General features: G+C 41.6%; 2 protein-coding genes across 3 annotated transcripts in view; one reads left to right on the top strand and one right to left on the bottom strand.

The window, feature by feature from the left end:
• Positions 1-1997: 1997 nt before the first annotated feature.
• CPT2 (carnitine palmitoyltransferase 2) lies at positions 1998-11150 on the bottom strand. Of its 2 annotated transcripts, XM_075935990.1 has the most exons (5): positions 10879-11150; positions 8848-8928; positions 8612-8718; positions 4366-5670; positions 1998-2999 (listed from the first exon to the last, which is right to left on the bottom strand). In XM_075935990.1, the coding sequence occupies exons 1-5, from the start codon at positions 11046-11048 to the stop codon at positions 2668-2670; spliced, it is 1995 nt and encodes a 664-aa protein (XP_075792105.1). In that variant the 5' UTR covers positions 11049-11150; the 3' UTR covers positions 1998-2667. The 2 variants fall into 2 exon arrangements, with proteins under 2 accessions (XP_075792105.1, XP_075792106.1); XM_075935991.1 differs by lacking the exon at positions 8612-8718 and having other exon boundaries at positions 10879-11017.
• Positions 11151-12733: 1583 nt separating this feature from the next.
• The window catches only part of SLC1A7 (solute carrier family 1 member 7), a 104972-nt gene continuing 91060 nt past the window's right edge, over positions 12734-26645 (top strand). Inside the window, exons 1-2 of the mRNA XM_006126383.4 lie at positions 12734-15733; positions 16915-16994. Coding sequence (XP_006126445.1) covers positions 15593-15733; positions 16915-16994 — 221 coding nt within the window. The 5' untranslated portion in view covers positions 12734-15592. The remainder of the gene's footprint in view (positions 15734-16914; positions 16995-26645) is intronic.

Raw genomic sequence — 26645 nt, 5'->3', positions numbered from 1 at the left:
TCAATAGACATGTGTTTTTTAGAAGTATAAGGATGTTTTCTCCCTGGTTCTTGTGATAGATTCTATATGTAAGAAATTGCCCCTTGTGTTTACTACTTGCACTAACACTTTTTGATACAGAAAAGAACTGGCGGGCTCGATATTACACAGAAAAACTTGAAAGCAACTAAACTTGTGGTACTATTAATTTTATCAGTGACAGTCTAGCATCATGCATTTAGAATATTCTATCGTCCCACATTTTGGAACTGTACACACAGCAATAGACAAAACCCATCAGTTTCACTTTTTGTGCTATTTTGAACAGATGGCAGCTGAGATAGAAACAACTGGGCTGCGTCTAGACTGGCAATGTTTACCGCAAAAGCAGCCGCTTTTGTGCAAAAACTTGCCAGCTGTCTACACTGGACGCTTGATTTTGCACAAAAGCACTGACGTTTTACTGTCCGAAATCAGTGCTTCTTGCGCAAATGCTTTCATGTCCCATTTGAGCAAAAGCCCTTTTCCGGAAATGTTTTTGCGCAAGAGGGCCAGTGTAGACAACTAAAAACTGTTTTGCGCAAAAAAGCCCTGATGGCAAAAATGGCGATCGAGGATTTCTTGCACAAAACCGTGTCTAGATGGGCACAGACGCTTTTCCGCAAAAAGTGCTTTTGCGGAAAAGCATCCATGCCAATCTAGATGCTCTTTTCCACAAATGCTTTTAACAGAAAAACTTTTCTGTTAAAAGCATTTGCGGAAAATCATGCCAGACTAGATTTAGCCTTGCTCTTTAGCAGGGAAGAATTCAAATAGGCAATGCAAAGGTAGGGGATAGGATTGAGGCAGAGACACTGTTCCTTTAAGAGCAGCCACAAACTTTTTTTTGAGCTGGGGAAGAGGGAGAACAGACAGTGGAGGTGTCTTTAATACATACAGGAACGTCCCAGTTATCCAACCTAAACGGCACCGACAGGTGGTCAGATTACTGAATATGTCAGATGATAGGGACTCTACTGTAGAGCAGCATCAGCTGCTCCAAGAGAGCAACGGGGCAGCTGATGCCACTCCTGCCGGGGACGAAGCGCCCACAGCAGGAGCAGCATCAGCAGCTCCCTGGCACAGGGTGGGAGAACGGCCCTGCTCGCTGCCCCGTTGCTCTCTTGGAGCAGCTGATGCTGCTCCTGCTGGCACTGCTTCATCGCCAGCAGGAGCAGCATCAGTTGCTCCAAGAGAGCGAGGGGGCAGCAAGCAGGGCCGTTCTCCTGGCCCACCTGACCCTGCAGCTCCCGGGGACAAAGTCCCCGGGAGCTGCGGGGTCGGATAAAGCGGAGTGTAGGATTGCTGAGTGACGGATAATCCGGACTCCACTGTATGCTGAAGCTAATGTAGGAAGAGAGCCCCAAGGCAACGGTGATTAACAGTACTGTAAAGAACTTCTGCTCTCCAGATGTGCCCCTTCCTTTCACAAGATGGGATTCTTACATCTTTGTAGGAACTCTGCTGCAATGGGCATCGCATCAGATCCTTGCCAGCAATTAGTGAGACTCTAGAGTTACAAGTTCTTGAATAAAGCTAGCAGATACTACTGTTCTTTAGGAAATTCTACTGTGGCTGCTGGAAAGCTCCACCACCTTCTTTCACTTTGAGCCCAATGCCTTTATCTCACACCTGCAAACTCTTAAGACACTTGCCTTGGGAAATAGACTGAAAGGTTCCAGCAGATACTTGTGTGCCATGCAAGAAATCTGGAGCGTTCATGTGAGGTAGGAAATAGTCATTAAGGAAAGTACCTGGTGGTAATTCCTTCTCCCCACAGGAGGAGAGAGATTTAGGAAAGAAAAGCAGCACCTGCCTATAGAAACAATGATAAATGATTTTTCAATATGATTATAGGGCAGACAGATAAACTTAATTTATAAAGCATCAACTATTCCTAATAAGTGTATGCTTATTTTAAAAGTGTAAATTCTTCACACCAGCAACTCTCAAATCCCTAATGCTGAGATACTACTAAAGCATTTCTGCAACCATGTCATAGGTAAATTTATTTAAACATCATTTTCCAACCAGTTTCTTAGCAGTTTAACACATGATTACAGTTGCCAGTAGTGTGTAAGTCACATTTTCAGGTTTTCTTTTAAACTTGTCATTACATTGGAATGCTTCAACAGAAAATGAAGTTTGTTTGACAATTATTCAAATTTAACAAAAATAATGAGATCTAGTAAGTGAGCATATCACATATGCAGGATTTACAATTTGTCATTTTTGTGTTTAGTTTTAAATACAGTTGTAGATGTTACAACAGTGTTCAAATGTAGTTTCTCATGTCCACTGTAAACATGAACACTTGTGCAATATTAATTTTTTATTAGAAATCAATATTTAATGCCTGATATTTTAAGAATACATTGTAATATATTACTTAAAAGTTTATACCAGAATTAAGTATTTTTGAATATCACATGCCTGCCCTTAATTTCTTTATAGTGGCTAAGATTTTTAAAAGATGCCTCGCCTGAACATTCAGTTCATGCTGGGCACTTAACTCTTGAAAATCCCAGCCAAAACACTTAGTGAATTAGCACTAACAACTTTCTCCCATCTTCAGCCACACATGATCAGAAGTGATGTTGATCCAAACATTTTATAGTATGCATTAAAAGTGTCCCAGACCTGCTGTGTCTAACCGTCGATGTGTTTGCCTTCTAAAACATGAAAAATATCCTCCAGAGATTTATGAACACACTGAATGAATTCATGCACATTCCTGGCTGGATAAGATGAGACAATGCAGCCAATCCAATCATCGTGCACTCCATAGCCTACACCAAAGCCATCCGGCACCACAGGAGCAAATCCTCCTATATTCACAGCAGGGCTACTCAACGTGCTTGTGGACAGAATGTTGTGATTAAGCTGAGCATAGGCTTGGTCCTGGTAGAGGTCAGGTAACGGGATACCTTTTGAAGTTGCCAAATAACGCAAACTAAACAAATGCCGGTCAAATCCTTGACCTGTTAAAATAAGAACATAAAATGGCTGTGATGGATCAGACCAATGGTTCATTTAGGCCAGTGTCCTGTGTGCCAACAGTGGCCAATCCCAGGCACTTCCAAAAGAATGAACACAACAAGGCAAGTATCAGGTAAGTGATCCATCGCTTGTCATCCAGTCCCTGCCTCTAGCAATCATAACATTAGGGACACCCAGAACTCGGGTTTGTGTTCCTAGTCATCTTGGTTAAATAACCAATGATGGACCCATCACACAAACTTACTTAATTATTTTTTTAATCCAGTTATACTTTTGGCTTTCACAGCATCCCAGGAAATGAGTTTCACAGGCTGACTGTGTGTTGCATGAAGTAGTACTTTATAACGTTTGTTTTTAAACGTGCTGCTGTTAATTCCATGGATTTTAACAATAGTTGAGAAATTAAATGGAGATGATCAAAATATGAGGTTTGAAAAAAGGAATAAATATTTTCATATTATTTTCAAATAGAGTCTGATGTAGTGTGTTTTAAATAACAGGAATTATAGAGGAAAAGACTATTGAACCACTACTAAAGAGATTATAATAAAAAGAAGGCCACTGATAGATACGTAATCAGAAAAGGACCTGTAAACTACATTTTTTTACTAAAAATCTAGAATTTAGTAAGCTCTGATTCTGACATTTTAATATGCAATAGGGCCAGGTTAGACAGAACCACAGAAGATTGTACAGAAGCCTCAGAACCACCTGCAGGCAGATACACAAAGTAATTCAAAATCCTGCTTTGTGTGTTGCACTCTCCAAGGCATTAGCCAGTTGCTTCAGATAGCTGCCACATACGGGCCAGCATAAGGATGTTAAAATGCAGTTAATTTACATGTCAACTAGTCCACGGATCAGCTCTGGCGTTTCAAAGGGGCAGCTACCATGGAGCCCGGGGTCAGCTGGGGACTCCCAGTTGACCCCGGGTTCCCTGCAGCATTTTCCCAGAACCTGAGATCAGCTGGGGAGTCCCAGGATGTGAGCAGTGTGCAGTGGCTGCCTTGGGGTTTCAAAGTGGCAGTGCCACTGTGCAGCGCTGCCACTTTGAAGTACCCCTCCCACCCACTTTGCTGCCTCTATCTCAGAGAGGCAGCCGGGGGTGGGGGCAAATAAGGGTCTCAAAGACATTCCCTGCTTAAGAAATATATCACAAGAACAATATGTTTTTTAAACTGGAAACCACAGCTGCTATTTAGCATTCTACAATTTTTGAATGAAGGTAGTACCTCCAGCAAGATTTAATTACACTTAGTGAGACATCTGTAAAAGTTTAGCATTAATGAGCTGCTAGGACTCATTTTATGAAGAAATGTTGAATGCTTTATCACTATTCACACTTACCCATAGCAGCTTCTTTGGTCAACTGTCCGTGGTACTTTGAGCACTCAGCAATCATTTGCTGAAGTTCCTCTGTGCTGTGTTTGGAAGGCTGCCTGATGAAAGCTTCTGCGCACTTCTTTGTATAGATGGAGGTAGGACGGATGGTCTCTGTGCGACCGTGTTTGAAAGCTGCGGTGCTGCAAGACTCATATGTAGCTACAGTCTGGCCATATTGCCGGAAGAAAGCCATCTGGAAAGAAAGCTGAGCCACTGCATCAGGACTTACCTTCTTCTCCTTTAAAAATTCCTTGCCTCCTTTCTTAAACTGCATAACATCAAGAGTCAATGTTTCCATAGTGGCATCAAAGTTTTGTTTGGCTTTGATAATTCCTGCTTTTAAGGCATCATTCAACTTAAAGTTGAGTTTCTGCACAGCGCTGGAAGAATCAACTGCTGCAGGCTGAGATTGTGGGGTAACTGCTGGATTCTGGGTGCTGTCTTTAAACACTTCATTCTGGAATCTTAACACAGCCACACCATCTCCCCAGGAATGTTCAAAATGAATGGCCGCATTGCCATCTTTGGTTAGAATAAGGTTAAAGGATTTGTCATACCAGCGGTTAACACCATCTCCATGCAACATGTTGTGGGACAAGTGCACAAGGTCTTTAATGGGGAAGTCATCTAAACATAGACAGAAGACAGCAGAATCCACTTTTTGGAGGACTTCCTCATTGCCATTAGAGAGTAGCTTCTGTCTCAGTAGTGCCCAAATGTCTCTGTTTTCACTGGGCAAATATGCAAGAGGGAAAGCTGGGGCTGGACTACTGTCACTAAGTATGTATTTCAGGTGGGCTTGTATTTCAGAAGGCTTCACTATATTCCCATCTCTATCAAGGACATCAAATATGTAAAAATTCCCATTTCTGAGCACCAGCAAGTGCTTTGCTTTTTCATTTGTGAAAAGCTCATCTCGATTGAGCTTAGGCAATCGTGTGGAATTGAAAAGCCTGAAGTATTGAGACATATCTAAGGGGTATGCATTGACCATGTAAGCACCAAACCACGAGAGAGATGAAGGCACAAATCGAATGAGTCTCTTGAAGGTTTGAGTGTCACTTTTGTCTGGATTGAGGTGAAAAACCTCTGGCTCCAGATAGCCAGCCCGGAGGGTTTTCAGGAAACGTATGGCAGAAACAGTCATGTTAGTTGCGCGTGTGAGCTGATCATTATATTCAACTTTTGGGTCAGGGTTGAAACACATAAATGGGTTAAAATTCAAAACAACAGAGTCACGTGAACTTAGATACATATCAAACCAGGGACCTAAAAATGGAGAGTTGAGAAACAGATTAATACAGGTACAGTTGGTTAACTGTGAAAGCCCTGTTTACAACCACCTATATTATATATCAAACTAATTCGGGAGAGAGCTCCAACATCTGTATTTAATTACAATCCATGGGCAGGAGTACACTAGGGCAACATCAGAAATGGTCCTTCTATTGATGTCAGTGGGAACTTTGCACAAAGATCTAGAGTGCAGCATGGCTTTTATGTTGCATCATTCACTGGGAAAACATCCTTATTTTTGTCCCATTTCCCTTCCTTTCTCATCCTTCTTTCTCTTTTTTTTCCACTTACTTCTGCCTGTCTCTTCAGTTCTTCCCTTCTGCATTCCTTTCCTGCAGCAATTTGTAATTCCCACTGAGGATTCAAATAACCCACACATTTTCAGCTCTAATTGAAGCCTATATCTCCATAGGTGAAAGACTAGCTAGTATCCATGTAAGGTTTTATAACCCACTCCTCACCATGGCTTAAGCCTTTTTACTAATTCTTGCTCCTCATAATAATAATTTTGTTACACTTATGGAAACAAAAAAATGAAGAGGACTTGAATGTCAGGGGAAAAGAGGGCCAGCTACAGCTTCTGCAAGAATTTAAAAAGACACAATCCATTTAAATAATAATAATGATCAAGAAAACCAATTAACAGTAATCTGCCACATTTCCCCTCCACATTATAACTGGGCATGGCAGTTATGAGTGTAAGGCTTAGTTTACACTAAATCCCCCTCAGCCCTGTCAATCTAAGCTACTCTAGTTCAACTACATGAATAGCATCGTTGAAGTTGGTGTTCTTACTGTGGAATCTTCCATATAGGAAGGTCAGCAGCTGATGCTCTCCCATTAACTCCACCTATTCTTTTTGTCCTGGTGGAATACTGGAGTCAACAGGAGAGTGCTTAGAGGCTGATTTATTGCTTCAAAGCAGACACGATAAATCCACCATCAGTGGATCTCTCACTGCAGCATCAATTCATTCACTGTGTAGTGGAGACAAGCCTTAAGTCATTCCTATCAAAATGTTGGTCAAGCTGTCCTATGTGAGAAATTGGTGGTTCTCAGTGCAATCCAAATACATACTATCAAAACTGGCACCCTTACTGGTAGTCTTAAGGATTGAACCCAAAGTCAGAACAATATGGGGAGAAGATTACACTACTGTAGCTTGTGCTGTACTGGATATAGTATCAGACTCCATTGCTGTCTACCCAACGTCTTCCACAAACACTAAAATAATTTACATTTGAAAGCCATAGGAAGTAACATGAATAAATACATACATAAATTCACTAACCTAAAAGCTATGCTTTCTCTTGCTTTTCTTTCCCTCTCTCTCTCTGTTTCATCTCCTTCATTTTGTCTTATGTGCTTTCTCTCCTTTTCTTTATTCTGGTCTTCCTCTCTGAGTCTTTCCTTTTCTCGTTCTTTAAAAGAATAATGCTCTGCATTTTTTAAGGCTCTTTACACCTCCCATCAGTCCAACCTTTTCCAACTTTACTGAGAATTCAGATTCATGATTGTAACTACACATGGGATAGTTTTCTTATAGAGCTTACTAGCTGAAGAAGCATGAAAAAGTATAAACACTGGAATATACTTTTATTAATATTTGTAATTACTATTTTTTTAAAACAGTAAATTATGTTTTCACTACAGTCTCTCTCAACCTCCTATAGAAGCATGACTTTTTTTCTTTAACAAGGGAAAGAACATTCAGGACACAAGAGCTTCCTACATAGATAGCAACATGTTCTACTCTTGAACAATATGCCACACCTGAGGATATTTTGGTACAGTGATCCCACATCATCCTTCACCAATTCCATTAGCACGTAGGCACTACAGCAGGGGTAGGGAAGATATGGACCACGGGCTGGATCTGGCCCACCAAGCTGTTTGATTCAGCCCGGGGCCTGCCCTGCCACCCCACCACCTCCAGGTCAATCCAGACCTGCGGGCGGAGGCATGTGCAAAGTCATTCGCTGTCTTAAGTTGATGGCTCCCTCTCTCTGCCGGGGTGCACATCGCCTAGAGGGAGCCACCAACTGTTTTGAACAGCAAATGACTTTGTGCACTTCCCTGTCCCAAGGTCCTGATTGGTCTGGGGACAGGGAAGCGCATGAAATCTCCTCCTCCCTGCCAGGGGCACGAAAGACTTTGAATGCTCCCCCACCTTCAGGCTCTGATTGGCCTGAGGGTGGGGGGTTGCACAAAGTCTCCCCCCACCCCACCAGGTGCGTGCAGCACCTACTTGGCACCACCCCTTCCCACCTGAAGCCCCCGCCCCTTCCACCTGAGGCCATGCCTCTTCCAGAGGGCGGAACCAACCTGTGACTGCCTCTCAAAATTCATGAAGTGTCCTCCCTGCAAAAATTATTGCCCACCACGGCATTACAGCATACGCAGTGTTCTATCAGAGTGGACCTCAATACTCAGCAAATGTTCTTTTCACCAGCGTGTTCTGATTATATGGACAGACAAATCTTTTGTCGCATTAATAAACTGTATATTAAAAGTACAGTGTCTGGCATATCTCGCCTCCATCTGATTTTGATAGCACCATTGTTCTTCCTGTGCTACACTTTTCTTTTCATATTATATTTTGCTAGTGTGCTGGCAGTTACTTTTTTCCAAATGAAAATGTGTTTTTGGAAACCTTGTTGCGGTTGAGATTTCTGCTAGGTGACAATGGGAGAGCCTAAGTATATTAATGTTTTGTGAAGTGCCTTCTTTTTTCTCCACCTGAGACAGTTTGTAATTAGCTCAGACATTGTCAAAGGGAGTTTTCATATCTTATTTCTGAGTGTAAACCATAATGAGCTTAAATATTAATCTCTTATTCATAGCATTATGAATTATCATCAAACAAGTCTATTCCAAATGAATCTCTTCTTTATCCCACTATAAACCTTCCTACCTGAGATGTAACTAGTATGTTTGTTCTGCTTGTCTTGAGCAACCAGCTGCTCATGCAATTCTCTTCCAGCTCCATGTTCAAAACCGTGGCCAAGTTCTTTAGTTTTCCTAAAACAATCAATCAGACAGTCAAAATGCTGTCTCCAGGCATTTTTTTAAAAGATGAATCTTCTAATATGTTGTAGTGGAAGATCTGTTGTACATGGAAGCATCGTTTGGTTTTCTGTGCATCCATACCTGAATTGATCATCATCTAAGAGAGGCTTCTGGGCATTCAGATACCTTCTAATAGTATCTTCTAGTTTGGGAATTGGCAACCTGAAGGAGAGATTTAAAAAGGCAAATTAAAATGTTCTTGTTAAAACTTTGATAGTAAAGATGCTTAAAATACCATTGTGTTTGTAAGTTAATTGACTGCTCTATAATTACGCATGACAAAAAAACAGGAACTTGTTTTACAAGTAACCAACCCATAGATCCTTCTCCATAATTTTATACACTGCTAGGCATGAAATATTTTGATTCCTTGTGAAATTTCTAACCAGTTTCTTTGCAACACTCAGTGGAACCAAAATATGAAATCCATTTTCACCTTGTTCCAGTGCAAACCATTTTACCTCTTAGGGGCTAGGTCTACACTGCTCTCTAAATTTGAAATAAGATACACAATTTGTGCTACATAAATTGCGTAGCTTATTTTGAGTTTATTTCAAAATAGGCTATTTTGAAATTTGGTGCAGTCTGCATAGCACCAAATTTCATAAAAATGTGCTATTTCGAGACATCCCTTAACCTTCGTGGAATGAGGGTTTCCAGGACGCCAAAATAGCACACCCATTATTTCAAAAAATATTTTGAAATAACAGGTGGCTTGTTAAGACATAGGGTAACTATCCTGGAATAACTTTGATAGTAGACATACCCTTAATGAGATTCTTTTTAACTTTCAGGTGTGACAGAACTATATTCCCTTGATAACACATTATGATTTTTGTGTTTACAGCCATATTTCTATTAAAAAAAACCCACTTCTTTTTCTTCTCTTGCTCTGTGAAAGAGCTCCACAAACAAGTGGGGAAATGAAGTACGGTATAATGAAACAACATAGCTGATTATACAGGAAATGTTGTCCAATGTACAAAGTAAACAAATGGGGGGAGAAGGAAATTTGTTTTCTCTAATATCTTTCCTTTGTAATACTGTGTATTAAACAATGGTAGGTAAGAGATAGAGGTTATAATTAAAATATAATTTTTAAGATGTCAGTTTAAACTTGAATATTAGTAGCAAAGAGCAAAGTCAGTTCCCTGTTAGCACTGACCTTTCACGTACATCCTATACTGTAGCCCATCCCAAAGACAGTATCTTGTACCTTGTTACACGCACTTTCAGCACCTGCCTTGCCTCATTCATTAGCTACATTAAGGGTGTAGCTAGCAATCTGCAACCAATACATATTGACTGGTCTAAGACTGTTGATTCCATCTGCTGTGTACTTGTAGTCTCTCAAATTAGACATGAGCCAACAGAAGTGTGCTACTAAGGCTTCACCATAAACCATAAACCTGTTGTTCAGAATAAGAAAGTTGTCCCCAGCAATTAAGCTGTGTATTTAGTCATAGGGCTGTCTACTTTGCATTGGAGAAGGATGCTGTTGTTTTAACAGGGTGCATTTCCTCTCTGATGTGGGAGAATGCTGCTGTGTATAGCAATGAGCTTTTAAAGCCCTCAGCCATCATTTCTGAAATGCAGAGATGCAGGACTCCCTTACCAGGGGAAAGGGACTGTCCTAGACAGGAGAAGGAGAAAATGGGTGTCAGATACGGCAATCACCAGAGAAAGAGGCTCCCTTAGCTGGGCAGAGGAAAGGAGATGGGCCTTTCCTTGGCAGAGGGAAATGCAGGTGGAGGAGTAGCAGAGAGGATCGAGTTCCTTGAGGCTCAGTTCTTAAGGATGCCTAGGACTCCCTTACCTGCTATGGGGGGCTCAGAAGGTGTAGTGTCCCAGAGTAGAGTGGCTTAAGGGAGGGCAGGGGTCCCAAACTGGGAGTGGAACAGGAACCCTGCGGTGATGGGGGGACTCAGAGGAAGGACCCAGTTTGGTTGGGAGGCTCGGAGGAAGATGGGGGGGGGGGGGTCTGTGGGTAGGGGGAGCAGGGTCTGTCATGCAAGGATCCCTGGGAGCCGAAAGGGAGACCAGCGGCTCTGCCATGGGGCGGGGGGCTCCGAACGGGGCTTCGGGCTGCAGGGAGTCCCGGGGGGGCCTTACCGGGGCAGGCTCTTCTGATAGTGCATGGTGGGCACGACGCTGCGCTGCAGGTACTGGGAGGAGTCGGCGCTGCCGTAGCCCCGCCGCAGCCCAGGGGCCGCCGAGGCGCCCAGAGCCTGTGCCCGCCGCAGGCCGGCGGCAGGGGAGAGCAGCAGCCGGCGGGTCGCCATGTTTGCCGAGCCCAGCCTCCCTCGCTGACTCCGCCCGCTGCCCTGCCCGCCCTGACGCGGGGCGGACTCTGCCTCCCGGCGCCGCTGAGCCCGTCAGAGCTCCGGCTCCCGCCTGTGGCTGGACCTCCACCCAGCCTGGCCCTTCCAGCCTTCCCCCGGCCTCCAGCCCCGCGCCGCCCCCGGGGGTTCCCTGGCTTGTGCCCCCCGTGTGCGCAGCGAGGGCTCGCTGGTCGGAGAAGTATGGAGTAGCTGAGGGGCGGTAATTAAACTAGGAAAGCTCTTGATACACACACGTGCTACACAGAGAAACACGCACACACAGAGAGACGTACACACACACGTGTGACACAGAGACACGTACACACACACATACACACGTGTGACACACAGACACGTACACACACACACATACACACGTGTGACACACAGACACGTACACACACACACATACACACGTGTGACACACAGACACGTACACACATATGACAGACATACACACACGTGTTACACAAAGACACGTACACACATATGTTACGCACAGAGAGACACGTACACACACAGAGACACGTACACACATACGTGTTACACACAGAGACACAAGTACGTACGTACACACACACACACCCACGTGTGACAGAGAGACACGTACACACACGTGTTACACACAGAGAGACACCTACACACACTCACCTGTTAAGCTGGTGCCACAGGACTAGTTGTTTGTAAGGTGAGGGTAACTTTCAATATCCCGCTAATTATGTTTACAAGCCTTAGGGGCAGTGCTGACTGTGTACCTTTTCTCTAAAAGCAAAAGCCATCCTGGATCGGTACTCAAGCCAAGCAATAACCATGGGACCTCAAGCCAGGGTTTGGCAAGCGTGTGTGCAGTGGCTTTCAAGGTAGTTTTGAAGATGTCAGAGCAAAGGGATACATGAGGGGAGCTACAGACTACTTTGTAACAACCACAATACTTTGCACTCGCGGGGGCCTTCCAGCGGAGGATGTCAGAGTGCAGTACAAGCAAATTTACACTCTGCCTCTCCTACTTAGAGAAGTAGATGGGGGAAATGAGGCACTGCATCAGTAAGTCACTTGCACAAAGTCATACGAATCAGTAGCAGAACAGAAAATAAAGACTTATTCCCACTTATGTGCTTTAATATAGAGCACACTGAAGTAAAATATGTTTGACAGGAAATATTGTAACTGGACACATCGGGTATTAGGTGCAATCGTCAATAGATAAGGGTGTGACCAAGAAGATCTACTAAGGGGTCGTTTCCATCTCTAACACCTTTGATGCTAAAATTACAGCAGCAAATCTCACTCAGAGGCTATGTCTACATTGGCATGATCTTGCGCAAATACTCTTTAATGCAAGAGTTCTTGCATTAAAGTATTTGCGCAAGAGAGCGTCTACACTGGCATGTGCCTTTGCGCAAGAGATGTGCTTTTGTGCAAGAGCATCCGTGCCAGTGTAGGCGCTCTCTTGCGCAAGAAAGCTCTGATGGCCATTTTAGCCATCGGGCTTTCTTGTGCAAGAAATTCATGTTGCCTGTCTACACTGGCCTCTTGTGCAAGAACAGTTGTGCAAGAGGGCTTATTCCTGAGTGGGAGCATCATAGTTCTTTCACAAGACGCACTGATTTCACACATTAGAACATCAGTGTTCTTGTGCAAGTTCTCGCAGCCAGTGTAGACAGGCAGCAAGTTTTTGCACAAAAGTGGCTGCTTTGGCACAAGAACGCACCAATGTAGACACAGCCAGACAGATGAGTGAAGTATTAATTCAGATGCAAGCATCCCACAGCAAATTAAAAATCCACAAATAGTGAAGATTCTTTATTTCCAAAAAAAAATCTCTTTTCTAATATGTTTAATATTCCACTTATTGTCAGTTCATCCCACCTCTTCCTACTCCTACTCCTGTTTCCTACTCCTGTTTCAGCCCAGGACACAATATCCACTATTACACTGATTTCTGAGTACTATCTCAAGTCACGTAAATATTTCAAGGAATTAGTCATTGTGCACTTCAGTAATAGTTTTATTAATTAAATTACCAAGCTGAAAATACCTTGGCGAATATGCCACTTTCTCAACTTATATAACAAAAACCTCCAAAATGTTTTTAAAATGTTCAGAGAATGAAACTATAAGTAAAGAAGCACTTTTGACGTGAAATTTTAGGTTTTTTTTAAAAGGTTTAACTTAACAGTAGTTTCAAGGACTATTCTTGCCATTTAGTTCCCCTTACAGCTTTTTGTGGTTTTAAACTACTTTTTACAATATATTCTTAAAATTTTCTCTCCCTTGTTGCTCTGTGAAAGACCCACAGGAACAAAAGGGAAAACTGATTAATTGATTATACAGAGGGATGAGAAGTTTGGGGGTGAGCAAGCAGGCTGTCCCAGAGTCAAGGCAGGGCAACAGTGAGGAGGACACCTCAGCCCTCTCCCCACTGGCAGCAGTGAGCTCCTGGGGAGGGACCCTTCTCTGTTTGCCTTCTCCCACAAAATGACATTCACCCAAGCCCCCCCAGACTATTGCCCAGGAGATCCAGCCAGGATAAGGCCTCCCCCCTAGAGTTGGATGCTGCTGGATGTGGCTATCATGCACCTCCTCTTCTCCTCCCTCCTCAGCCATAGTAGTTGCCCCAGCTTTCCCCTGGTACCACACCCTTGTAGTTGGCTGTGGCAATGCATGCAGAGCTGTGGGGGAGCTGCTTATTGCTCAGGGTAGGCAGGGACATTTGGGGGAGGTGCACAGAGGTGGTAGGTGGGACTGGGGGAAGCTCAGGGGAAGCATGGGGGGGCCAGGGAAGATACAAGGCCCTTAACATTGGTGGAGCCAGGCTCCTGGGCTTGGAATATTCCTGGAGCCCAAGCACCACAGGCCCACGTAATTCACTGCCCTTGGTGAAATGCCACTGCTAAAGTGTGTGTCACATCCTACTCTAGTTGCTGGCTCTCCTACTGCTATTGATTGCACTGTTACACTGATTGTACATTGCTCAAGTAAAAACTGTATGTGCTGTGGACATTTGATAGGAGTAATTTGATAGGAGCCTACCATGTTTCAATTCTGCTGTAATCCATGTGAGGACCAGTATGATTCCATATAGTAGCATTTTGGGGGAAGAGAGTTGCTTTTTTAAAAACACAAGAAATTACATGTTAGAAAGTTCTATGTTAAAAGAATGTTAAAGTTGCAATGTCAAGTACCCAAAAGTTAGGTTACTCCAGAATTAAAATTGCCTGTGCAACCTTAATTTGGCCCTCTTGTGTATATGCTTTGTGATACAGTTTTTAAATTACATGATCACATACTTTTTCTTTCTGGACTCTTGTCTCATTCAGTGCACAAGATGGAGGAGTGCAGCTCACTGCTGATTACTATATTTATACTTTATTGTTATTTTATATTATTTATTTTTAGTCCATATTTCTTTTTGGTCTCATCATTCAGTGTGTGGCCTCATGCCATATTTACCATCCAAACGGTGTGCTGTATACATAATTATTAATTTCCTCATAGTTCTTTCTACAAATCTCATATATAGTGTGCTCAGCTATAGTGCTAAATATAATCTTATAAATCCTCCAAATGCACTGTACAGTGTTATAGATTGTTTCTAGAAACCTTCCAGAATGCTAGGGTTATGATTCAGACTATACTAACAATATTGTAATCCACAATGTAGTGGATGGTTATGATAGTATAAGACATTCATTATACAACTTAAGAAATCTATGTTTAAATTGAATGAATGGGATGGTCAGAAATACCAGAGGAAAGGATAGATTCATAAAGGTTAGTCTGATAATCCTCTGACAGTAAATTGGCCCCTGGTCTAATTAAGACAGTAGAAGGGAGAAAAGTGAAATCATTCCACTCTCAAGATGAAAAATATCAAGTACTGTAACCAAAACTTTTAAGTTTTTATCCAGTAATACTGGTTTGATAATGCAGTTTATAATTGTACTTATCCAGCCTTTTGCTAACCACATTTACTAACAGTAAAAACCAGACCTGCTTTAGATAATGAAGTTCAATGTCACCTGGCCTGCCGTGTTGTGATAGTCTGGTTCAAAGTGTTACTTGCCCTGCCCATTAGTATGTGTACTGTATGACAAACATAATTTCTGTCCCATTTAAATGCATAACTTTCACTATCATGCTTCAAGGGGAGAGGAATGCACAAAATATTCTTTTCATTCACGTGGGCCTCACTCTGTGTTGACTCACTCTTGTTTTAGAAATACTACTACATTCTGTTCTAGTTTTCCAGAGCTCCTTAATCTTCTTCCAGGTTCTTAATGATGTAGTCAATAATAGGATTGTTGGTATTAATTTGGAACAATAATGCCAGCAGCATGCTTGATGGCTATTGGCAGAGGGTGACCTTGCAGGTCAGCTAAGCAGTTCTGCAAGCGCTTTGATCTGATCTATACAGAGCGGGAGCTGTCTATTCTAACAAAGGAAACTAGTAAGGTCTCTCTCCATGGGATGCTGATTCTTCTCCAAAGAGCACTGAGGACAGCATGGCAGTGGCTTTTGATGCAATGTTGGCTCGGGTCAAGGATGTTTGTAAAAGAAATGGTTTGCTCATTCTGTCAGTATTGTCTGTCATAGTGGGATGTCTTCTTGGATTCTTCCTCAGGACCAGGCGTCTTTCTCAGCAGGTCAGTAATAAATGAGTGTGGCACTGGGCAGAAAATGTCAGTTAGGTAATAAAATAGTGGGAAAAAATAACCTACGGCACTTGAAGGATGAGTATTTCAATGAATTTGTTAGTGTGATAGTAATTTGATAGGAGCCTCCCACGTTTTCTTTGGGTCTTTCTATAGATTTTATATACAGTCTATGTTGAACAAACTGTCATTTTGACACGGCAAGTCTCCTTAAGAAGCACTTTATAACATTACAAGTATGCATAAAAGTGAATGAATTACAGCATTGTAGGCTATGGAAATGGTAACAGTGTAGCATGTTAACAATGTCAGAATACATGCTATCTGAATTTGTAGCAGAACATGTAATGTAAACACAAAGACATTTTTTATGCTTAACATATCCAGAGAAACAGGTATTTATTTCACACTGAATATATTTTATAGGAACCGAATTAGAATGTCCCATTTACAAAAGACCAAGAATACGGGATTTCTATTGAAACACACCTCTACTAATCTGAATGTTTAACCAAAAAAAAAAAATAGAATATTACTATTTTATACAAGTTATGCTACTTAAAAATATGTGATCTTTAAACCAGTTTTGTCGTCATCTGCTGCTAGTCCAAGTTGAAAAACTTCTATATCCAAAAAGTAGCTTCATGCACATAGAATGAAATGAGCAAAATGTGGCATAAAGAGATTATGCAGTGAAGCCTATTAATAAAGGCCTAAAACGGGTCTATTTATTTATTTATTGAGTGCTTTGGTATGCAGATGGCACAATGAAATTACATTAATATGGAGGAACTATTGAGGGGGATGGAGATTTTACTGATCATTAGGACAGGTGTCTGTGACTAACGAATTCTCGCTAGCACCTATTTTATTGTACTGTTATGGCAGAATTATTTTTGTCTGTTCATTTTCTTTTAGATTCACAATATTTCAAAGTGTCCAAGTAAAACAAAGTTTATTTTATTTTCTCCTAAACAACACATAGTCCTAGTTATTTTAAAAAATCCCTGATTTCTTCCATCTATACCACTTGAAATGATATGCACTACTTGCAAGTAATATAAACTGTACAATTTTATCACATCAGCCTTACCAGCAGCTGTAACATGCCTTGTCAAGAAAGACAATCTTACACATCAAAACCATAAACACATCTCTCCATATATTTGTAGGAAATTAGTTATTTCCAATTCCCCGGGGAGTTATTGATGCGGATGCTGAAAATGTTGATTCTACCACTGGTTGTCTCAAGGTAAGTGAGCGTGACAATTTTCTCAAAATAGATCTAGTGTCCTAAATGAGGCAATACAACCACTTTTTAATTGTAACTAAGTTGTGTGAGAGAAAAGACTATTGTAGACACCTCTATAGTGCATTAATATTCGTGATAGATTATGAACATGGTTAGAAAAGAGATGACTAGCTGTAGAGGGTTCTGAATGAACAGCAACATTCCACCTGAATAACTCATTCACGGAAATATTTGCTTACAAACTAGGTTTAGAAATAAATTTATATTTCTTTTCACTTTTAAATAATTATTTTTATTGAAACTAAACAGAATATAGTATGAATCAGCTTCCATACCATAAACTAAATCTAATCAATTGAAAGAATATAACTTGCAAGTAAAAGAAAATACCACAATTAATTTACAGTTCTTTGCCATATTTTGAGAGAGTGAGACCTGCTGTAGTATGGTGAATACTGAAAGAAAGTATGTGGGCACTAAACTAGTAAATGTTTTGTATTGACTTCAGCTGGAGTTGTGAGTGCTTTAATGCTTGACACAAGCTTTGTGGAGACTACATTACATGCTTGAAATATTACTTCTGTCTCTTTCTAAAAGTTTATGAAATACTATTATGTGATGTCTGATGACCTGGGCGCATGGTGGTGTTTATTCCAGGTCACTTTTAAAGTCACTCAAATAAAAATGACATTATTGGAGACCTTCTGTTTATCCAGTGAAAGAAGGTATCAAATCTCAACAACAGTATTTGCCAAACCTTGCTCTGTCAGAGAAATGACAAATATAATAAGGAAGAATTGGATTCCAAAATGAAAACAAAAATTTCCATTAGAATGTGCATTCGTTTTCACACAGGAGACTAGGGCAAAGTTAGTATTCATTTGTCTCTTAGTTTGGATGCATGTTAGCAGAACAGTATTATGTAAGCTCAAATAGGTTTTACCTCCAAAGCATTCCTAATTAGTAAAGACAAATGTGAAAAAACATGCATGGTATGGAAAACAGCATGGTCGATGAACTTGCAGTTTAATTTCTCTCTTATGGAAACAATATCAAGAACAATTCACTGTATTTTATAAAGTGCCTTTCATGGACATGGGCAAGCTTGGCAAATTTAATTTTGATGGATAATATTGATGTTTATTTTTAAGCATCTTTTTCTATATTAAGTTTTCACAGTTATGGGACGTTATGTGAGGGATGTCAGACATTATGGGTCAGACATTAATTATTTAATGAGCATAGGCATGGAGATTAAAAAAATAAAGCTCTGTTACCGTTAAAAATCCAAATTGTCACCAACACGTCAAAATATACACAATAAATATTGTTACACGAAGTTTTAATAAGTTGTCAAACGGTATTTTAGTTAATTTGCCCATTTGTAAATTTAGATTATTATCAATGTATTTTTGTTGTCATTTCGTGGGTGTTTGGCATAAAATAAATGGGTATAATAGTAGGTCACACTGGTGGAGAAGTGGCACGGTATGTCAGTGGTTCTCAACCAAAGGTATGAGTACCTTGTGGCGTATACACAGGCCTTCTGGGGGTACATCAGCTCCTCTAGATATTTGCCTAGTTTTATAACAGGCTATGTAAAAAGCATTAGTGAACTCCATACAAAATAAAATTTCATGCCATGACATCTTAATACTGCTTTGTATACTATACATTCAAATGTAACTATAATATTTATATTCAAATTAATTTATTTTAGAATGATACAGTAAATATAAGAAAGCAAGTAATTTGTCAGTAAGAGTGTGTTAGGATACTTTTTGTGTTTTTATGTCTGATTTTGTAAGCAAGTGGTATTTAAGTGAGATAAAATTTCAGGGTGTGCAAAACAGTAGTCTGGAAAGTTGGAGAGCTACTGCTGTATATAAAAGAAAGCACAGTCAAATACAATACAAATCTTCAATTAATCAAACAATCCCATTAGAATCTCCATGGATAGAAATTCCATGGTTGACTAAGATTATATCAGTTATGGATGTAAAATTCCATTTAATCCCATGTACAGTAATTGGTTAAACATTATGGAGCAGCCCCCCTGCCGAGGTAGGGCTGGAGTATCCCTCTCCCCCACCACCGGGGCACCTAGACTCCTGACGCCAGAGCAACCCCAGCCTGCAGGATGCCTGGAATCCCCGTGGACAGAGGCTGCTCTGCCGGGGCAGCCCCTGCCTGCAGGGCACCGGGGCCCTGTATGCGGTGGGCCTCTTGTGGGGCCCAGCCCCCACTGGTTAACGGTTAACTGGAACTGGTAAGCATAATGGTGCTTACTGGTTAACCTTTCACATTCCTAATATCAGTAGATAGTGTGACCATATTTCCCTATGCTGAACACAGGACACCTGGTAAAATTGCTCCTATTCAAGCAAGTTCAATGGTGATCAATCAGAACTATGCAGTGCAAATGTTCACAGGGAGAGGTGACACACAAACATCCTATACACCTCTCTCACACGGGGGTGGAGATGCGTGACCGACCTGACCCAAGCCTCTCCACCTAGTGTTCTCCATCCTCCATGCCTGGTTGGGCCCTCAGGATGGACCAACCTCACCTGGTACACAGCACTGCGTCTTCTCTAGGCAACATGTGGGGAGCATGCAAGATCACAGGCCTCTCTCCCCAGATTTCAGCTGGGGCTCAGGCCAGAATGTGGTGTGGCAAGCAGCAGTCTTTTGACATGGAGGGAAGCGATGGGAACTGCTTCTAGCTGAAGGGCGGATGAGGTAGGGGTAGGGATGACCTGTCCCATGTATTTCCCAAGGTCATTTCTTCTCTCTCATCTCCCACTCCCTTATGGCTAAAAGCAGCTTGTCCTTTCCTGCTCCCAAAATGTTGAAAGGCAGCTAACACCTCCAAGCTGCTGCTGGCCACCAACATAACCCCACTGTCTTCTGTCCCCTGGCTACCGCATGGGCAGGAAGGGGTTAAGGAACCAGGCTGCAGAGGCTTCAGCAAACCCTGCCAGAGAGGTAGCTCAGAAGAGGAGGGTGCCTAGGGAACAGAGAAGCCCTACTCTCCCTGTGGGGCAGGACCTAGGGCGGGGAGCAGCATGTAAAGAGGGTTCTAAGCAGGCTGCCTGGGGACCTTGCAGAGACAGGGCACAAACAGGTTGGAAATAGAGATTCCGTGGAAATGCCGCACGGAGCCCGGAGTCAGCTAGGGAGTCCCCAGCTTACCCAAGGCTCCATGCAGCGCTGCCACTTTGAAATGCTGCCATGGCATTTCAAAGCAGCAGCACCGCACGAAGCCCATACCTCCTCTTCTCCCCCCCACTTTGCTGCCTCTATCTGATAGAGGCAGAAGGGGAGAGGGGAGGAGCAACTAGTCGACTCAAGTATCCGATAAACATTTGCTTATCAAATAGTCGACTACTCCTTAACATCCTTAGTTTATATGTTAAATTACAATTCATAAGTAGTTACGAAAACCAGGAATACAGCACTGCCTTCTGATCTTACCCCTAATTAAAGTCAATAGGAGTTTTTCCGTTAACTTCAATGAGAGCAGGAGCAGCTCAATTAACATGTGAACATAACATTACCTTAAAAGCAAGCAGAAGAAAGGAGGGAGGGAAAGACTGAGAGAGACACAGTCTAACAATTTTGATATTTTGTTTCAAAGTCCACAGTTTATCGAGAAGGAGTGAGGTAGGAGGTGGAATGCTTAGAGGCACTGGTAATTGAGCTACAGAGCCTTTCACCTCTGGATCATTAATTTAAATCCAGCCAATGTCAAAGTGACCAAAAGTTTTTACTATCCAGTGCCTGGTGAGTAGCTAATATAATAAGAGTTGGTGATCTCTATATAATGGGTAGGTCCCCACTTCTATTGGCACCCTTTGTTGAGAATCACATCAAAGAGGCTGTCTTGAAAAGACATGGAGAACAAACTTGCACCTTGCACCTTTAGGTACATCAAGATAGTGGGGCTATTTCGGGATAATGGAGGTATCCTGAAATAGCTACCCCACATCTTTTAAATATGCCCATTATTTCAAAATATTTTTCAAAATAACGGGCACGTTTAAAAGATGCGGGGTTGCTATTTCAAGATACCTCCAGTATTTTTTTAAATAACGGGTGCGCTATTTCAGCATTCCTGTAACCCTTGTTCCACGAGGGGTAAGGGATGTGCCAAAATAGCACTTTATTTCAAAATTTAGCACTGTGTAGATGTGCCAAATTTCAAAATAAGCTATTTTGAAATACAGTCAAAATAAGATATGCAATTTGCATAGTGCAAATTGCATATCTTATCTCAAGTTTAGGGTGCTGGGTAGACGCACACGTAGAGGTGATCCCTCAGGTCTGAACTGTAACACATTGGTGGGACAGTGTGGAGAAACTAGAACTAATAATGCCCATGCAGAAATAACTATTCTGAGGTTAAAGAGGAAATCACTGTCTTCAGTTGTAATTTTAAGCCAGGACTTCTCATGAGCATGAACTTTTGCACACAAAGTAACTTTTAAAAGGAAGGGGTGGAGCTTGGAGAAGGCAGAATTAACAGAACTATGCAAAGTTCAAAAATAAGTAAGCGAATCCTGATGCATAGAAAATAAGCTAAACGACGTGTCTGTTTTTAGCAAAGTCTACTCAGGATCCTTCAGTCTCACTCATTTTTTCTAAACAATAAAAACATACAAGGGAAAACAATGCTATACAATTTCCGGAATGTTAGAAAAGAGACTTACACCAGAAGATATGGAGAAAATGTTACTTGATCTTTAAAATCATTAAGTTACGATTAAGTTAAAATATTTCACAATCTGTATTAGACCTCAAAAGTCTAAATAAATTGAAATCGCAAAACAGTCATATATGAAGGCACAAATAATGAGAAACGCATTTCCTGAGAATGCCTGGAACCAAGATCATTTGGGGTTAAAAATCTTATAAATAATGTACAGTAGTATTACTAAACAAAATTCTCCTTTGCCAGTTAGACTGTGGGCCTAATCTGGCTGTCACTGAAATTGTCATGGAGCACGATTAAGTGTTATATGTTTTAGGAGATATGGGTCAGCTGAAGTTTATTAGTCACAAAGAACGTTATCATATAGGTGTGAAAGAATTAGCAATTTGTTCTTGAAATAGTAATGAAATGACCCAGGATCAGACATTACACTCTGATGAATGTTGCTGTAGTTGTCTACTGTGTGTAGATACATTGTGTGCACATATATCCATAGGACACTGAATTTAAAACCCTTTTCTTTTCTTGCAGAGGAGAAGGAATGGGAATATTAAGTTACATGGGCAGAGGGGATTGTAACAGACAACTGATTTGAGCCAGCTCTTTCAATAATCCCAAGCCTAGACTGTTCTGGCTCTTTACACTAGAGATGTGAAAGGTTAACCTATTTACCGGTGGGGGCTGGAGCAGCTCCCGCCTGCTGTGGTCAGGGGGCTGCTCCAGCCCTGTGGGGGGACCCGCTGCAGATAGGGGCTGCTCCAGTCCTCCAAAGCAACCCTTGTTTGCAATGGCCTGGACGCTTCACAGGCGGCGGATGCTCCAGCCGAGTTGGAGCAGCCCCTGCCTGTGGAGGGGGTCAACTCCAGCCTGGCCACAGCAGGCGAGGGGGACTGGACTGAAGTGGTCTCCCACTGCTCTCTTTGATTGGTTACCAGTTAAACACAATGTTTAACCAGTTAACCAATTAAATGGAATTTTATATCCCTGCTTTACACCACTCTACCAGGTCGATTCACCTACTGAATGTGGGCCACAGGGGATCTTTGTAGCAGAGGCTCCATCTCCTTTACTCAATTCTTATTCATTGACTTCTGTTCTTTGGGCCAGAGATCGTCTCTTACTTTGTGTCTGAAAAGTCACTAGCATAATGGGGTTTGATCTTGATTGAGATTTTTGGGTACTATCACAATGCAATTAATAATTATTAATAATAGTACAAAATATATTTACTCTTTAAATGCAAAGTATTGCAGCAAAAATCTCGGGGCCAGACGGATTCAAATGAGCATGTACATACCCTTGACTGAGATGAATGGGAAAAGTGAATGCTTATGAGCCCTCTGGCACGTTGAAGAAATGGGGGCCCAGATCAGCTATGCTAATTTACACTAGCCGAGTATCTGATCCAGAGTGTTTAAATTTACCAAGAAACTATTACTGTGTAAATTAGTCCCTTGACCTGTTTAGTTCTGTAGTACACTACTTAGCCCAGCAGAGGTCTCTATTCTAGAAGGCTATGTAAATAATCGAATTGCTAGGCTAGACAACATGAGTGGACACTGATTCAGATGTATTGAAAACACATTTCAATGAGATATTCTAGGGTATTTTTAATACTATGTCTACCGAGATGATAAGAAAAGGTCTCATCTCGCTGTATTTAAATATGAGATGTATTTTAAATCCTTTAACTTGTGTGTCTCCCCCATAGCTAATGAATGCATAGTTTGGAGGGAGAGAGACAGACAAAATTTTCAGTCTGTCTCATTAATAACTGAAATTTTAATCAGGACATATTTACAGCAGATGCCTGTGTGTCCGACTGTGTGCCTGTGGGGACCTTAAATACTGCCGTTATAAATGAGTGAAACAGATATTCAGGACTGCTTAACAGCATCATCTCTTATTAGTTAACACTGATGCAAAAATTCTTGCCAAGCATTTGCTGTGGATACTGTGGAAGTGATGATAGTCAAATTTGTGCACTGAGACCACATGCAATTCATATAGCAACATTGCATGCTGAATAACAGACACTGATATATGCTGAAAGATCACAGTTCTCTTACATTCTGTGGTTGAGAGATGCTATTAGACAGTGTAAACTAGACGTTTAAAAGTGTTTGCCCATCACTGCATAATTTTAAGGTGATTTAATTACTTTGATCCATCTTTTTATATCCCATCCTAGTCTAGTCTCTTATTTTCACAAGGTCATGGTATGTCTCCCACTGCTTTTTGCATTTACTTGTTTGAAAACAAATAAACCTGATAATGGAAATAATGCTATTACTATGTTCTAGCCATAGGACATACATCAGGGTGGGGAACCTTTTTTAGGTCGGAGGATGCTGACCCACAGAAAAACCAGTCAGGGGCTGCACATAAGTGAGAAGCATTGATGTGTTCCCCAACTGAGAAGGAAAAAGACACTTCCCACATTCCCTTTGCACACCAGAGCCTAAGGGTCCTAGACTAGTAGATTTTGTGTGGTCCAGCTCCGCTGTGGGTGGCAGAGGGACTGGAGCGCCAAAGCAGGTTCCCCAAAGCTGGGTGGAAGCCCTGAACCTCAGAGGCCAGATCCAGCAAGCCAGGGGCCATATCTGGCCCCCAGGCCTTAGGTTCCCCACCCCGCATTATACACGAGGGCTACGTCTAGACAGGCATGATTTTCCGCAAATGCTTTTAACGGAAAAGTTTTCCATTAAAAGCATTTGCAGAAAAGAGCGTCTAGATTGGCAGGGACGCTTTTCCGGAAAAGCACTTTTTGCGGAAAAGCGTCTGTGTCAATCTAGACGCGCTTTTCCGCAAAAAAGCCCCGATCGCCATTTTTACGGTCGGGGCTTTTTTGCGCAAAACAAATCTGAGCTGTCTACACCAGCCCTTTTGCTCAAAAGCTTTGCACAAAAGGACTTTTGCCCGAACGGGAGCAGCACAGTATTTCCCCACGAAGCACTGATTTCAGACAGTAGGAAGTCAGTGTTCTTGCGGAAATTCAAGCGGCTAGTGTAGACAGCTGGCAAGTTTTTCCACAAAAGCAGCTGCTTTTGCAGAAAAACTTGCCAGTCTAGATGCAGCCTATGAGCCAAATTTTCCTCTCATATTACCAGTTTTATTCTGAGGTAACTCCATTGGACCAGAACTCTAGATGCTGCGAATCAGCATAGATCCATTGCCTTAAAATAGAGCTATCGTGATTTATATTACCTGAGGTTCTGTCCTATTCAATTCAATTAATTTAATCCAGAATTACACCAGTGTAGGTAACAGCAGAATTGGGCCTTTTCAATCCAACTCTCTCCCTGCTTGATTGTAGAAATTTGTAATGCAGTCACAAATACAAACTCCGGTTCTCCAAATGTTTATATATGCATATGCAGACCCACCAAGTTAAAAGAAAAAGGAGGAAGGATAGTCCAGTGGTTAGGGCACAAACATGGGAGAGTAAGGGTTACTATCCTGCTCTGCCACAGACTTCTTGTGTGACCTTGAGCAAATCATTTAGCCTTCTAAGTACGTTTACACAGACCCTGGGACTATGTCTACACCACAAGTTTTCTCGGCAAAAAATATGATAATGAGGGACTCATTTGCATGAGTCGTGATCTCATTTGCATATTTTCTGCCGATCCGTTTTTGCACTAGGGATTTTTGAGCTAAAACAAGCAGTGTGGACATTTCCTTTTTGCACAAAAACCCCTTTTTCCGCAAGATCCTTATGTCCCAGAAAAGGAGGTAAACTGATCTTGCGGAAAAAGGGGGTTTTGCACAAAAAGAAAACATCCAAATTGCTTGTTTTGGAGCAAAATCCCCTAGCGCAAAAATGGATCGGAAGAAAATGTGCAAATAAGATCGTGACTCATGCAAATGAGTCCCTCATTAGCATATTTTTTTTGCCGAGAAAACCTGTAGTATAGACATAGTCCCACGGTCTGTGTAAACATACTTAGAAAGGCTAAATGATTGTAAGAAAGGCTGAGTGTAGACATAGCCTGGCAGTGAACTTCCCAGCCTGGGCCAATAGATTTGGGCTAGTGGGGTTCACACTAATGCTTTAAAAATAGCTGTGCAGACAGAACTCTGAGGTTGTAGCTTGGGCTGGAACTTATGCTCTGAAGCCCATCAAGCCCAAGACACAACTTCAAAACCTTTGGTTTTTTTTTTCCAGCATTAGCACATACCCTGCCAGCCCAAATCCTTTGACCTAGGTTGTAAGGCTTATTTCTGGGTGCATAGACATTTCTTCTGTGCCTCAGTCCTTATCTATGGATGCATCTACACTACACCCTTAACTCAAAATAAGATACACAAATTGCATATCTTATTTTGATTCTATTTTGAAATAGGTTATTTTGAAATTTGGTGCATCTACACAGCACTAAATTTCGAAATAAAGCACTATTTTGAGACATCCCTTAACCCTTGTGGAACAAGGGTTACCGGGATGCAGAAATAGCACACCCATTATTTCACAAACTATTTTGAAATAACGGGTAGCTTGTTAAGATGCAGGGTAGCTATTTCGGAATACCTCTGTTATCCCGAAATAGCCATGCAATGTAGATGTACCCATGTATATGATTGGAATAACAGTTCTTCCCTATTTCACAGTGGGGTTTTGAGGGTAAATAAAGATTTCAAAGTGCCTTGAGATATACTGTTGAAAAAGGCTATATAATCTCTGCTATTATTATAATTAGTGGGTAAGTATTGACAGGATAGATATCTAAATGGTCAAAAATCTGAAACTTGCTTTAACTTGCACATATGATCCTGCCATAGATATGTTCCCTTTTAGAAAGAGTCCACCCATTTTGTTTCATCTTGAAGTTAATTGTAATTCCTTATTAGTTTCATGTCAGTTTGCTATGCACTTGAGATAAAACTGTATGTTCTTTAGTTTACTCTTTTTCCATGTACAGAATCTTTAACAAACA

Source organism: Pelodiscus sinensis, chromosome 9, assembly GCF_049634645.1.
Source record: "Pelodiscus sinensis isolate JC-2024 chromosome 9, ASM4963464v1, whole genome shotgun sequence".
Taxonomy (NCBI): domain Eukaryota; kingdom Metazoa; phylum Chordata; order Testudines; family Trionychidae; genus Pelodiscus; species Pelodiscus sinensis.
Note: the sequence above shows the minus strand (reverse complement) of the source record. Positions and strands in the feature narration are given on the sequence as shown.